We start from the raw sequence: 15,682 nt of genomic DNA, 5'->3' as shown, positions 1-15,682 counted from the left end.
GCACCTACACTTCTGTTTTATTCATGGGACGGCCTGCTATGATAATCTGAGAGCTTCCCCTATCTTAATTTCTTACACAAGAAATGGTATAAGAGTTGGATCTTGAAAGTAATTATTGCTGGTATCTGATAACAAAATACTGGAACAAGTGCATTTCAGAACACAAGTATGGAGAAATAACATAAACCAAAAGGTTGTGACAGGCTATCTGAGCCCTTATGGGTTTTGCATGTGTTTGTATCTTATCTTTCACAGACTTCGGATAGTATGTTTTCTTCTTCCTTGCTACTATCTTTGTGACTTATATTAGGCTCATTGTGAGTAATTGGTTCGAGATAGCAGAGATAAGTGATCAGAGTGAGGATTTAAACTTGAATATCAGGACATTTTCAAATAGACATTTGATGAAAGCAACATGCACTTTTTTCTCTTTAGTTGATGGTTGTTTGTGTGGGGGAGAAAAATCTATAGAAAATTTATTTACTGTATTTACTGACTTGACCTTGCAAATACTTTTGCAAATTAATTTAATTTTTAATTTTTTAATTTGAATCCCATTTATATCCCGCCCTTCTCCGAAGACTCAGGGCGGCTTACAATTTAAGCACAAATCAAATGTGCTTAGCAATAGCCTTCATTCTATGTATATGCCTGCTTATTAGGGCTTTCGCCCCCCCCAAGCGGCATTATTACAAAGTCAGCTTTTTTTTTTTTTAAAATTCCATTTATATCCCGCCCTTCTCCGAAGACTCAGGGCGGCTTACAAGCTTAGCAGTAGCCTTCATTCTATGTATATGCCTGCTTATTAGGGCTTTCACACACACCCCCAAGCGGCATTATTACAAAGTCAGCTTAATTGCCCCCAACAATCTGGGTCCTCATTTTACCTACCTCGGAAGGATGGAAGGCTGAGTCAACCTTGAGCCTGGTGGGACTCGAACCTGCACTAATTGCAGGCAGCTGGTGTTACTTAAGGAGGCATTAGCCCACTGCTCCACCAAGGCAAGCAATGAAGAAAAATCGTATTTGGGAGTATTCAAAGTACCTATCACATCATGCACTTTTATATGTTTAGCGAAAGCAAATTTTCAGTTTTAATCAGGTGCCAATTTTAATATGTTGCACCTACAAAGATCTCTCACCACCAAAAGATCAGATATACACTGCATGTTTCTCAGTTATCTTAATACAAAAAAAAATTCTTATTCAGAGTTTAACTGAATTATTCAGTGTATTTGGGGCTTGCTTCTAAGAAAGTATGAATAGAATTATAATCTCAATATGTGTAATAATGGGTATTATAAGAGAATTTCATGCACTTTATTTCAGTGATGCTCTTACGGCATGGTTTCATATTGAAAAATCTTGTTAGTGAGCAATAGGTTTGTCTAAGCTACCCATGAATTCTTAGTTGAGAGGAGATTTGAAACCAAATGTATGTTTAATTGAACTCTGCTCCCTTTTTCATTGAATATACCACCTTCCATATTTGAAGATATTTCATACAGGCGTATTTCTTAGCTTTTGACTATAGCAACCACAATGTGATTTGTTGCAAGTTTTAAATATGGCTCATCAAACACTAAATAATCAGATGATATCCATGAATGATTCAGTGTAGCCTTATACTCTGTTTCTTTCTTTATTAGTTTCTCATATTTATATGACCACCCATCTTACAGACAAGTAAATATAGGTGGTATACAGTAAAGCTTATATTGGCTTTACTGTATGCCACCCAGCCTGATGATGCAGGCAGGTCTTCAGGGGTTTCCGGAAAGTTAAAAGGGTTGAGGCTATCCTCGCTTCAAGGGGAAGAATGTTCCCTAAAGAACATTTGCAGCAGAAAAGGCCCATCACCTAGGACCCACCTAGTGAAGCTTAGACAATGGACCTGATGCATGTTTTTTCTGCTGGATCCGATGGAACAGGGAGATGTTATCTGGGAGAGGCGGTCTCTCAAATAACCCAGTATCATGCCTTGCCTTTAAAAGTCAAAACCAGTATTGGACCTGGAAGCAAACTGGTCACCAATGGAACTCATGGTAAATATTTATTTAGAAGCCCAACTAATAGCAGGTTTATTCCCAGAAATTGCAGATAAGATAACATTAATATTTACCGTTTATGTCAATGTAACAATAATGGAAGATGATTTTCAAAGATATATTTTAGGCCAGGGGTTCCCAACTTGTGATGGATAAACTATTGATGGTTTGCAGAGGTACTGTCAGTGATGCTGGGTTGTTGTACATCTGTTCAGTTGTGGGAAGTCAGCCCCCGAGAGAAGGAAATATTAAAAGGGCAGAAAAATATATTTCCCTAAAGGATTTTAAAGAGACAGGAAAGCATGCCCAGTTTTTCTTAATAGCCCCAAGACTCCCTCCCCCAAGCAGAAACCAGCTGTATAGAAATGCAGATGTAAACCATCCAGGAAGGTTGGAGGTCCCCAGCTAGAAGATGAAGAAGACAAAGACACCTAAAATCTACATACCCCACCCAAACTCTTAAAACAGGACATAATAGGATTAACCCACAGATGCCAAAGACTCCCAGATTCAGGTCAGAATACATGATACAGGAAATACAAAGCCTCAAACAGGAACAGGAAACAACTCCAAACAAAAGCCCCAGAGAGTATAAAAACCCATTCCCTACATGTGCTCCCTCTCTTTTCTCCAGAGCCATCTTCCTGTCTGGCTTTTCTCTTCAATAAACTGCAACCTTCTTCCTAAAGCAGTCACCATGTTGTTTATTCCCGGCTTGGACTGAACCATGATAAAGACTTTTCCTTCAACACAGTCACTTCTGATTCTTTGTGATTTAATGAATGTCAGCAGGATTGTCTATCAGCAACTACTTTTTGAGTTCTCGTAGTTCATGTTTTTTTCTAGCAAATCATGTTTTTTGTTGGCTTCCTTTTCAATTAGCTGGGCATTGGATTTTTTGGCTAATGACTGTTGCTTTCAAGATTACGCATCTAAAATATTTAAGCTTTAGTTTAATTATTACTGCTTCCAGTGAGTAGCCTGACTTTACTTCATTTGTATTTTTCTTCTTGTGATCCAAAGTATTCTCAGCAATTCCCACCAACACAACAATTCAAACCCAGCACTTTTTTCCTTGTTCAGCCTTTTTGATGGTCTAGCTTTCCTAGGCAGATGTGTTACAATTGTAAAAACCACATCTTGTAATATGTATATTTATTGTTAGCTATTTTCCTTTGCATTTAACATTTGGTCTGGAATCTTTCTTATAAGTAGACATCTATGGATATAATCACTATCCCTTTGGCTGTAGGAAGTTGAAGTCTGTTACTACTTCACCTTCTTCCTATTTGCACTCAGTTGGCATTACCTGTTGCCATAGCCTTTTTAAAAAAATAATAGTTTTTCTAATATCAAGTATCAGGCTTTTACATATTCTTCTTTCACCTTCAAGAAGATATTCTTTAAATATTTTGTGCTTGAACTCATCAGAGTGCTGTAGGTTTCCGGTTACTTATATTTCTTCCAGCAATTTTAACTCAAAATTCTGCTTCTTCTCATGATCAATAATGTTTTTCTCAATAATCAAAATCTCAAAAGATGCCCAAATGTTGTATGATTTTGGCATTAGTGTTTGAAATCTCAAGATGTGGCATTCCTGCAGACTTTGACCATTAAAAAGGGTGTTTATTTATTTTAGAGTTGTACAGATAACAACTGAGAAAAGTATGTATATAATGTCGCTCACAAGTGCCAGATTGCTAATCTTTAGTTTATGTACTGGTTGGTTTTAAAAGCTGTGGATAGTACTAAAGTCTTCCATATAATAGAAAAGTCAATGCTTCAAAAATTAAGTAGCTATTCGAATTCTTGGAGAAATAAATATTTGTCTAGTAAATATTACTAGACAAATATGTTTTTCTCCAAGCATTTGGGGAAATACATACAGTATACAGTCCGCCCCACCAATATTGATGAACTTTCATATCTAGATACTGATTCTCTTTGTTTCCTTTCTTATAGAAGACATATTTTCATTTTGGAAAAATTCTCTTTAGCAACACTACTATTTTCCTAAAGTGTAAGTACATTCATACTGCATCTTGAACTGTAATATCCCATTCTTTTGTAATGACTACGTTAGAGATTATGTGTGATTTAGGATGACTTAATAACTTGGGCCTATACAATTGCAAAGCACATCTTTTAATAAATCTCTAACCGTGATTGAGATCACAGTGTCAAAATAGTTTCCCAAAGTAGTCATAATATAATGGTGATGAGCTCCTGTATCAATAGACCATGATCTAATTATTTGGTACAGTATTCGAACATTTCACTAATAGCCATGGCTGGAATTTTCATAGGTGAGAATGATCAGCTTTGTAGCATGTTTCTTATTCCCTGTGAGCTTGTTTAAAAATGGTAGTATAGTATGATGTGTAACTTTGTGAAAGTATACAAGTGATTTGTCATTAGCTGAGAGACATTATGTATGTTGGATCATATACTAGAGTTCTGTTGGATTGGATGGCAAAATTCCAAATGATCTCTAGATAACAATAGAGACACACACCTTTGTTACTAAATAAGGCCTGTCTAACACTTATATCGAAGTAGGTTCCATCTATTCAATGGGACTTAATTCTTAGTAGAACTGTATAAAATTCTGGCTAAAAGCTGTTTATATAATAATGTGCCTGGTCATCTTGAATGCAGAAGCTCACTAACACAGTGGAAAGGGGCTAGAGCCGCTAGACAATTAAACAGTATTACTGTGAAGTAATGATTTCTTTTCAAATAGTACCTTAGCACTAGAAATTACTGGAAATTACTTTTTGCTTTCTGGCCTTGCGACACTATTGATTAGCTTTATAAGGCTAGTTTTTAAAATTTAATTGAAATTAAAAAGTAGGCTACTTCCCAATCTAAACTATACTCTTACAGTTATAATTATTTATAGGCTGTATTATCTCTCCTCTTACCTTTCTATAAAAAATGACAGGACTGTTTTTGTAGTTTCCTATTAAAATGTAATAATATAATAATATATTAATAGTAACGATAATAACCCTAGGCATTTTATTATTGATTGATTGGTATGACATTCATGCAGTTGGTAACATGATACAGTCCATGAAATTTTCTACCATAATAGAGGTGTGCAGTATTTGCATCTGACAGATACAGCAAGTTCATGCATGCTGTATACAGGTAGTCCTCAACTTACAACAGTTCATTTAGTGACTATTCAAAGTTACAACATCATGGAAAAAAGTTATGAGCATTTTTCACACTTATGACCGTTGCAGCATCCCCATGGTCATGTGATCAAAATTCAGCCAGCTGGCAACTGACTCACATTTATGATGCTTGTAGTATCCTGGAATCATGTGATCACCTTCTGTAACCTTCTGACAAACAAAATCAATGGGTAAACCAGATTCACTTAACAAACATGGAACTAACTTGTTAACAACTGCTGAGATTCACTTAACAGCTGTGGCAAGAAATGTCATAAACTGGGGCAAAGCTCACTTAACAAACATAAATTTTGGGCTCAATCGTGGTTGTAAGTTGAGGACTACCTATATATGCTGTAGTGTATACAAAGCACCTTTGCATCTGAATATTGCATATCTAGCTGTAATAAATGCTTTAGTCATTAAGGTGCCACAAAATTCACTGCTAGTTTGGTAACAGTATTTCCTCCATTTCTTACATATTTTTCTTATTTCTTTAGTTAGTGGCAATGAAAGCGCCTGTGATCCTTCTCAAAGTTACACTATAAAGTGGTACTTAAGATACTCCTATTGCTACAATGAGGTCTTCAATTTTGGGGTAAGAAATTGGTATTAAAAAGTAAGTTAGCTTTCCATATTATGGTCCACGTCATACTTCAGGAAAATGTTGCTGATCCTTTATGTAGAATAAAGGGATTTCCATTATTTTTGTTTGCTTTTCTCCTCAACAACCATTTTGGCTAGCAGTTCTTAATCCATCATACATGAGCTGTATCAGAAAAGACTGCTCTGATACATTTGGAAAATAGTGATGTTTGATTTTGCCCATGGTTTACTATTATCTAAAATATAATTTAGCTCTTAGAATGACTATAGATATTGACGTTTAAGAACATGGATTTTTTTTTTTACTTTCCTCAAGTAGATGTAAAAATCTTTATTCTTTTGCGTGTGTATGTACCATGTTCTTTCACAGGGATATGCAGCTTTTTGCATCCAAATCCCAAAAGAACTTCAGAATGGATATGGGAGCTCATGCTACACCTGTCAGCACCTCTTCAGTTAAAATATCCTGACTTAAGGAAGCCTTTCTTCCTTCACTCAAACGTATTTTCCTAGAATCGAGCAGCTACTGTAAGAAGGGGTCAATAAGTTTGATGTATGCACCCATGCTTGCTCTAAAGCATATTTTTGGTTTTAGATTTAATGTGTCGATGTTCCTCAGCAATGTTAAGACAGGAGTATGGAAAATGGCCCCATATCATTAAATTATTTGTACATCCTTTTCTAATATTGTCACCATTAACTGAGACTTTTTAAGGCTGCTAAGAGAAGTCTTTCATATTGTATACTGTTTGTTCCCTTTAATTAGACTACGGTAGATATGCATGGAATCATTATTTTTAGTGAGAAATATTGTTGTGTTTGCTTTCAGTTTTTTGTTTACCGACTTCTATTTCCCTTGATATATTAACTACTTCAAATCATGCCATGTGTCTTGACAGGATGAACAGGCAAATATATATTTTCAGAGCGTTTCGGAACAACATCCAAATTGGGCAGGATACTATGCTAAGTCTGAACTCCTCTTCCCCAATTGTAGTGAGCTCTTCAAGCCACAGGTATGATATGGGGACAGTGCAGAGCCTATGGTGGGTTTATTAAGAAGTGCATTTGTTAGTTAAATCTCAGTTCACATGAATTAAAGCAGGGGTGTCAAACTCAATTTCATTGAGGGCCGCATCAGCATTGCGGTTGCCCTCAGGGGGATGGGTGGGTGTGGACTGGGTGGGCGTGGCCTACTGGGTGGGCATGGCTAAAGTGTGTATGGCCTACTGGGTGGGCATGGCCAGCTCTACATCGTTCGCATCAAGGGTGCCTATGGGGGCCCGGGCAGGAGTGGGACAGATCTGAGGGTCTCTGGCAGAAGGAGGGTCTCTGGGCCAGGGCCAAGGCAGTGGGGGCCGTTCCCTCACTGTTTCCAGGATGGCTTCGCAGGCCACATGAAACCACTTCGCGGGCTGGATCTGGCCCCCGGGCCTTGTGTTTGACATGTCTGAATTAAGGCTCTAGTACATATATTAGCGTTTCCGTTGGTGTTTCTCTATTTGTCTGAAAATCCATGTCCTGCTTTTTTTCCCCGCAAGGACCTATTTGAGATACTGAAGCATATGAGCTTTTCAGGAGGTGAAATAAAACTTTTACATTTGTAGGGTTAGGGATGTTTATGCTTGCAAGATTATTTGGATCTGTTTGATTTGTATTTTAATACTTCTGAGCCCAAGAATTATTATTAAACTACTATATGCATATCATTATAATGATATAGTTATATAGTAAATATATCAAAGAAGTTTCATTACCCATCAGCTAGCACTAATGATGCTATCGAGTTTAGGTAATGAAACATCTGCAAGAAAATAACCAAGCTCAGAGAGCACCAGGGACCCCTCATTTTAACCCTGAGCTGCAAATGTTCTCCTCTGTCAAATATGTCATAACTTTTTTCCTGAACTGACCAAAGCTAGTTTATGATCAACCCCTTTTAAAATCACTCCATCCTACATAAGGTGTTTAATATATTTAGGATCACATTGTTAGTAATCCAGAATTATGAAGCTCCACTGCATTTGCCAGCATTGTATTGTTTCAGAATCAGCCTAATATATCATACTTGCTTCTGTCAAGTAGGCTATGGTTCTATTATTGTCCATTGATTGATTCATTAATTCATTGTTGTGTTTGTTCTGGCTTATTACCTGTCATGTTTTTACAGCAGATTTTAAAATTGTGCAGCTGATCAAGTCCGTGTGGCCAAACTGTTATATCTATAAGGGTTTTAGAAGTGAGGAATCTAAAGGACCAGATTTCTTTTTTTCTGATTATAAGATCTGCATTTTCCCATTCTCACTAGTTGTTCCTGATTGGAGAAATAGGTACTGTAGGTTTGTGCAGAGACTGGGTGGAAGCTTCTTTAATTAAGAAATTAGAAGAATGCCTGCCAAATGTAAAAGTTGAAATTGGGAAAGATGTTCCTGGTCATCCTTGTTTTACAGTACATATTTGGCTGTATACACGTGATATACTATATAGCAGGAAAAGATCAGGAGAAGTGGACAGAACATAACCTCAGCAACTGATCTATTCATGGATTCAGTCTGGGTTGGTCACTGGAACAAGATGGTTTAGCCTTCTGAGTTTCTGGACTTGTTCTGGGGCCCATCCTCAGGAACTTCTCTCTCACCAGAATATGACACACTTTCTGGTGAGAGAGAAGTTCCCTGAGAATGGGCTCCAGCACAAGTCCAAAAACGTGGAAGACTAAACTTCTGGTCTGTGACTGATCCAGATTGGATTCTGCAGCATTATCCTGGGACACGTATATTTGCCTTCATTCGTGATCTATTCATGATTAAATTTCCAGAGACTTCAGTTGAAAAAGCATAGCTTTTATAGTGTAAAAATCAGTTTAAATATGAGGACATACAGTAGAGGTAAAAATGATTGATACAGGGAATGACAGCTCTCATGTAGAAGTTCTTATTTATTAGCAATACATTCCCTGATTGATTGTGAGTGCATGCTAGGTGGTAGAATTGCTATCTCAGACCAGCATCTCATTTTGTATAACCAGATTTTGAATATACACATGAACATAAATGGATTTATTTCCTGAATTCAGTTCTTTGTAGTCCTTTATTGTAGTAATTTCATTAATATTATGTTCTACCTGTTTGCGTATATATATACACAATGTAACTAAAACAATTGTTTATCTTTTATTAGAATTTCTACAGTGAATTTGTTCATCCAGTCCTCTTAGGCAGTAAAGAGGTATTTTGTAAAAAATTATTAATGCTTGCAAAATTTTGATTTACACATATATTTTTGGGCTTTTTACTAAATCTACTTTTGCCTTAAATAGGGTAGGAAAGAGAATGGAACAAACACTACTGTAGTAGAGAATTTTGTAAGTATGTGAAAAGTGATATATGTCGAATATAGTGGGCACACTTATATTGAGTAACTCTGCTATCTGCATGATTCATTGATTAACTAGGAGATACATCCTGTAACTTCTGTACATCATGCTTCTCAATTAAAACCAATAGTAAATGTTTAATGTTGACAATAAAGAAGACCCAACAGAATAACAAACAAACCTATATTGTTTTATGGTTCAGGTTACATCTGATTTCCTGAAGTAATCTTGTTGACACAGGAGAAATACGTATTCTTTGAAATCTTGCATTGTGTAGTGACTTAAAGTTGTGTAATTTGTTTCAGGCAATGAATGCTGTAATGCAAACATGGCAAGATGGGCCATATATCTTTATTGTAAAGGTTGATACTACACCTTCAAAGGATGGAGCAAATATTAAAGGAACACATGAAGAATTACCAAATGTTATGGCTCCTTCCGATCAACCCAAAGCACCATTAATCAGTGAGCCCTGTGTAGTTCATTCATTTTGGAATTTTGCTTAAATACTTAGATGTTACATGCTAATGTTTGAAAATGTGTCTTGGAGTTACAGGGATACTTTTGCTTGATTAGATATAGAAGCAGTGGAGGGATTCAGATATGTGAACAACCAGTTCTTTGTGTGGATGCCACTTCTGGAAGTCTATTCTGGGCTTGGCCAACACTTTGGTTCTGCCGAAGTGGTGCGAACTGGCTGAATCTCGCCACTGTATAGAAAGGGAAAAAAGCAAGAGCTTTTGTTTATTTCAAACCAGACTACATGTACATTTATACGTAGCAATATCTGCAAATTGCTGTTCCCTTGTTTTTGCCATGTGAGACTCCCTTTTATCTCTGAGCAAGAGAAAACATCCTAACTCAATAATGAGATAAAGAAGGCTTCCAGATTTTTTTTTAAAATGTGATGTTTATCATGGAGTGTCTAGATAGCTCCTTACACTAATCTTGGCAGTCCATTGTACCATTTGAGTCTTAAGACTGGCAATAATGAGTAGAATTTTCACCGTGCCTTCAGTGATTTTTAAAAGAAAATGCCATAGCAAGTAAAAGGGCAGAAAAGGGAAATCAAAATTATTAAGTGCTTGGAGTAACTTTCCCATAACAAGCAAACTATTTGTGGGGCTTTTAGTTCAGCAAAAAAGATGAAGTGGTAAAATTTTATTTTATCAAGCATAGTGAGAATTCTTCTTAGCTGGTACTTCAGTATTGGAAAAAGTCATAGGGTGGTAATCTTAGCAGTCATTGTACAAATATCCCCCATCCTCCTCCGCCCCCATCTTGGAAGATTTAATTCAGCGGAATAGAGAGGAATTCCAAACTCCAAAAGCCATATATTTACTAATGAAAATACATTATTCAGCCTGTGTGAACGTGGAATCACAACGCATGATGACGATCCCATATTCAGATGGTTTTAAAATATTACCTGAGCTAAGGCTCTTAGTACACATAATAGTCATGTAATGCCATCAGTGTCAGTGGTAGCATGTGTTTGAAGTTGTTGACATTGGAAGAGTTCTGGTCGCTTGGATGTTTCTCACTGACATTTAAATATTTCTTGCTTTAAGAAACTGGATGCTGTATTTAAAAGGTGTTAGCACAAAAGGGCTACCATCAAGCAGAGCTATTGTTCTATAGTCCTAATTTCTTGTTCTTTTCCATGGTTGTTTTCTGACAGTGGCTGTGGAAGTGATTGGACCATATGAATACCTTTCTCTAGCAGATTATCCTCTTATGATTGTAAGTTAATGCAAATTATTTGTTGAAAAGTTATGTGTCATTGGATTCAAAGTATAAGTAAATTTTAATATTAAGCTCACAAGGGAATAACTCACATTTTTACCAGATCTGGAAATAAGGTGTGTGTGTGTGTGTGTATGTATTGTGAATACTGTGAATTTTGTGATCTATAAAACTCATAAATGGATTTTGCTGTTATTGAATGTAACAAATTTAAATAATAATTAATTAAAAAATAGAAAAATATTAGTATCAGAATTACTAAAATCTAGGAGGAATCTACCAATATAAATAAGCTGCTAGAAATGAGAAGATTGCAGTAATCCTTTAAATTGCATCTTATTTTTTCTTTCTCTAATAGTTCTTCATGGTGATGTGTATTGTATATGTGTTGTTTGGCGTTCTGTGGTTTGCTTGGTCAGCCTGCTACTGGCGAGATCTTCTAAGGATACAGTTTTGGATTGGTACAGTGATCTTACTTGGAATGTTGGAGAAAGCTGTATTCTATGCAGAATTCCAGAATATTCGCTATACAGGAAAATCCGGTATGTGTGAAGAGCATATTTAAATACATGCACAAGTGCAAGAATATGAATGATTTTTTATGTGTACTAACTTTTTCTATCTAGTGATAGAAAATATTTTCTGTCATGCTTTCTAGGTCATATCTGTCACATGGAACTTGTTTAATTGGTCAAAATCCTTAGAGAAGGCATTAAAACAAAAATATTTCTGATGTTAATTTTTCATCAGCTCAGTCTCAGTGCAAGAGATAATAGTTGACTGAGATAAATATTCTAAAAATTAATTCAGAATGAAAATCATTTAGTTCAGTTGAATGTGCTTCATTTTAAAGAATTTAAATCATTGCACAAATATTGTATAGTTCTCATATTTTCTGTATTGCTCTAATGTTATTCAAAAACACATGTCTTTTCCCATTTATTTTTTCTTTAATAGTCAGCCTTTCTTAAATTAATATTTGTTGTAGCACAGTGTAAGCTTTAAATGCTAAGCAGTATGCTCAAGAAGTGTCCTGTGTGTGTTTATTTGCAGTACGAGAGGCACTGATCCTGGCTGAGCTACTTTCAGCATTGAAACGTTCCCTTGCTCGAATTCTTGTTATCATAGTGAGTCTAGGATATGGCATAGTAAAGTGAGTAATCCTTGTGCCCCAAATTCTTTAATTCCATCAAGAGCTTTTCCATATGCTTTATTTGCAATGATTAAACCACAAAATGTCAACCTTGCTAGCTTTTCAAGGGGATGCATGCACACATGTATCACATCTTGCAAAGAGGGAGATGGCAAAGTCTGGGTGGAGGTTCAGTATGGTCCAAAGAGAGTAATGGACTCACATTTCCTTGGTGGGGAAATGATAGATAATTAAATGAAATGTCATTTGACAAAGCCAATCTGTGCTTTCACTTTCTTTTAAATTTCTTTTATTCCCAATTGCAGACCTCGTCTGGGAGTTACTCTTCATAAAGTAATTGCAGCTGGAGTGCTTTATTTATTATTTTCTGGTGTGGAAGGTGTCCTCAGAGTCACTGGGGTTAGTAATAACTTATTTCAGAGTTTTGTATCTCTCATATGCATGAAGCTGGTGGGCTTCACTTGCTGCAAGCAAGTTTTGTATAGCATAAAATAACTGATTTGTTGAATATTTATGGTTGACAGTCTTGATGGTGGCACCTTTTCTTGTGCAGCCACTCCCTTTTTTTTGACTCTCAATAGAATTTTTGTGATTGGCTTTTCTCAAGCACTGGTTCTTTCTTAATGGAATGTTTTTATTCATTTTAACCTTATCTGTAATCCTTTCTATCTTGTATTTATTAAAGAACATGTTTGTGCACTTTATAAGTTCCTTTTAAATTTTCATTAATGAAGTGGATGATTCTTCCTACTAAGAGGAGTTTAAAAAGAATATTCCTTTTTGTAATTTTGTAAACTATCAGATGTTGGACAGGTTAATCTTGACTACCATATTGTTAGCTTGTGTAGTTAAACTCTGCTTCTTGGATCTATTAACATTCCCAACTCAAGGTATCTAGGAGATGAAATTTTCTAGGCCACGTGGCAATTCCTGATCTGCTTGTTATTTCTCCATGTTATTCAATGTAAACTATATTGTCCCATTGAGTTTTATTTTGTATCTGGTAGGACTATTGTTCCTATGCTGATCCATGTTTAAAAATCCTTTTTATTGTATTTGTAACATCAAAACAATTCTCTTTCTAATGCCTTTTCAGTCTTTCCATGGTGTTACAGCTGCTGTAGCTAACTTCGGACTGTCTGTCATTGACTCCTGTATTATTTATTGGATATCCTTTCAAAAATTGTGTCTTATATTTCTAATTTATATCATTGCAATATGTATCCTGGATTTTTAATGGATCAGAGAAACTACTGTAGATGTATTTGAAAAAAATAGTGAACAAATAGTTAAATTATCTAAAGATCATCCTCTCCCTCTTTTAGGATTCAGCCTTAGAAAAACCACCTTATAAAAACTCCCTTTTTACAACCCTATAATCCCTTAATTCAGGGTATGACTTGCTAATACTATGAGCAATAAAAAGAGGAGCCACCTCACAAATCTGAATATCACCACAGTATCCCAGGGTGCTTTTTCAAAAGGCAACTGGACTTTGTTTTTGCTTGAAGGCTTTTCACTTCTCATCCAAGAAGCTTCTTCAGTTCTGACTGATTGGTGGAGAATGGAAGGATTTATATTCCTTGCAGTCATCTGGTTGTTAGCCTCTTTCTGAGAGTCATTGAGGGCACTTGCAGTATTCAGATGACCCAGAGGGTACAGATAAACCTCTAAGTAGCCTAAGTAGCCAAATAAGTTATTATTCATCCATCTATATTATATTATTGTTGTTGTTATTAGCCAATAATAATAATAATAATAATAATAATAATAATAATAATAATAATTGTTATTGTTATTGTTATTGTTATTATTATTATTCCATCTAGAGCATTAAGTTATTATTCACATGTCTGTGGTATTAAAGCTGTTTGCTTCCTTGCAATGTTGGTAGGTTGGTAGGTTGGTAGAAGAAATTTGATAGTAGATTAATGGAAAGTGCAAATTGTGTATATAATGCTATTGTTTTAAAACACAAATCAGAGTGATGTAAATATAAATGTGGATGATTTTATACAATGTATTTTTGACAGTTCCGATATTTAACTTCCAATACCTTAATAGTTTAGAACAAGATGCAATACAACTGATATTAGCAGTTTAATTTAATATTGGAAGCAACACATTTATGATGCTTTAGTAAGAATAAAACAAACCTAACACATCTAAAGCAAAAAATCCATATAATTTCAGTTACAATGAAATCATCCATAAATAATTCTATTCAGTACTGAATAATTATTGCAATTTTCTGTTACTAAATTTAGGTAGAAGTATTTTAATCATAATAATATGGTTTACATTAGCCTCAAATGAAAATCCAGCAATATTTTGGCAGATTATTGGGACCAATCTAGATTTGACAGTAAATGAACTCTGTTGCAATAATTTGCAAAGAGGATAGTTGCTGTAGAGTTTGATTTTTACTGCCAACAACAAAATTTGGATAGGAAGTCTCTACACTCTACTTGTATTTTTCTTCTTGACTGATAAATCTGGAAGTGAGAATGGTTTGGAGGGAACACTTTGTGGGTTAGGACTCTGGGAAAGTGTAGCCAGCATGCAAAAACGTGCTTAAAAAATGGCACTTTTGCCTAAAACGTAATCTGTTTCATCTTTTGAAGCACACATAAGGGTGACAAATCACAATATAACTGGAAATGATGGATATTTTAATAACAAGGTCACATTGCCCTGGCAATAAACTGTCAGGGGCAGTTGTTGTTGGCAGGAGAACCAAAATAGACAAGGCCACTCCACTCTCCTACTTTTTACTACTTCCTGGTGTCACCTTCTCTCTCTTCCCTCCCTTCCCTCCCATCTCTATCCAGGACTCTCCTAGAAAAAGATAGACGATTCTTGCCAGAAGCTGCCACTTGCAGTTTTATTATTAGGTTTTTAACTAGGCAGGGCTTCCAAAACATTGGTGACTAAGCATCTTTTAAGCAAAACAGTGAAATCCACTGTGTGGAAGAGACTGGAGATCTGAGAACTCCTTTACCAGATGCCCTCGGGGTCCTCACATTCTGGATCGACATCCTGTTGCCATAATCTGTATTCCAGGGTCCTCATACCTGGAATCCTTTCCTTAGCTCTGGCAAGTGACATCAACAAAAAAAGTAGGTTCTTTGTTGGTGTAGGTCGGAAGATGGGTATATGTCTTAACACAGGATTTCCCCTTTTTGCCCAAGGTTAATTCAACGTTTTGTAGATCACAGGAAATATTCTTTCCTGTTTCATCTCAGGCAAGGTGTACATATGTCTTCTATGGTTATGAAGTTTATAAAATAGATATATTTGGTTTTTTTTTAGAGGTAGCCCTTAGGCACAGTTTAATAGAACGTTCTGTAATGTGCTTCTGGTCACTTTGTAGAGATATTGCTCTAGGACGTTCTTTCCTATCAACTTTCCTTCATTGATAGAGAATGAAAGTTGTGCTTACTGATTCCAGTTTGTGGAAAATGGAGCTAGCAATGCCTTCTGGTTACAGCAGTGATGTTTTGGGGTTCTTAGCATTCTTTTTCCTATCTGGTCATTCAGTATTAATTATTGCGGTTCCTTTTAGTTATGG

The 15,682-nt window shown here is 35.8% G+C and overlaps 1 protein-coding gene across 2 annotated transcripts in view; it reads left to right on the top strand.

Annotated features, from left to right (window-relative positions):
- The window catches only part of TMEM87A (transmembrane protein 87A), a 33,187-nt gene that overhangs the window by 994 nt on the left and 16,511 nt on the right, over positions 1–15,682 (top strand). Inside the window, exons 2-12 of one of the 2 annotated variants that reach the window (XM_083350580.1) lie at positions 4,011–4,068; positions 5,731–5,828; positions 6,736–6,852; positions 9,017–9,064; positions 9,156–9,200; positions 9,518–9,677; positions 10,894–10,955; positions 11,317–11,500; positions 12,012–12,111; positions 12,417–12,510; positions 13,208–13,283. In XM_083350580.1, the coding sequence (XP_083206706.1) occupies positions 4,011–4,068; positions 5,731–5,828; positions 6,736–6,852; positions 9,017–9,064; positions 9,156–9,200; positions 9,518–9,677; positions 10,894–10,955; positions 11,317–11,500; positions 12,012–12,111; positions 12,417–12,510; positions 13,208–13,283 (1,042 nt within the window). The remainder of the gene's footprint in view (positions 1–4,010; positions 4,069–5,730; positions 5,829–6,735; positions 6,853–9,016; positions 9,065–9,155; positions 9,201–9,517; positions 9,678–10,893; positions 10,956–11,316; positions 11,501–12,011; positions 12,112–12,416; positions 12,511–13,207; positions 13,284–15,682) is intronic. The other variant, XM_083350581.1, reaches the window with a different exon arrangement.

This window comes from Vipera ursinii (assembly GCF_947247035.1).
Source record: "Vipera ursinii genome assembly, chromosome: 1".
Taxonomy (NCBI): domain Eukaryota; kingdom Metazoa; phylum Chordata; class Lepidosauria; order Squamata; family Viperidae; genus Vipera; species Vipera ursinii.
This window is presented reverse-complemented; position numbering and strand designations above follow the sequence as displayed.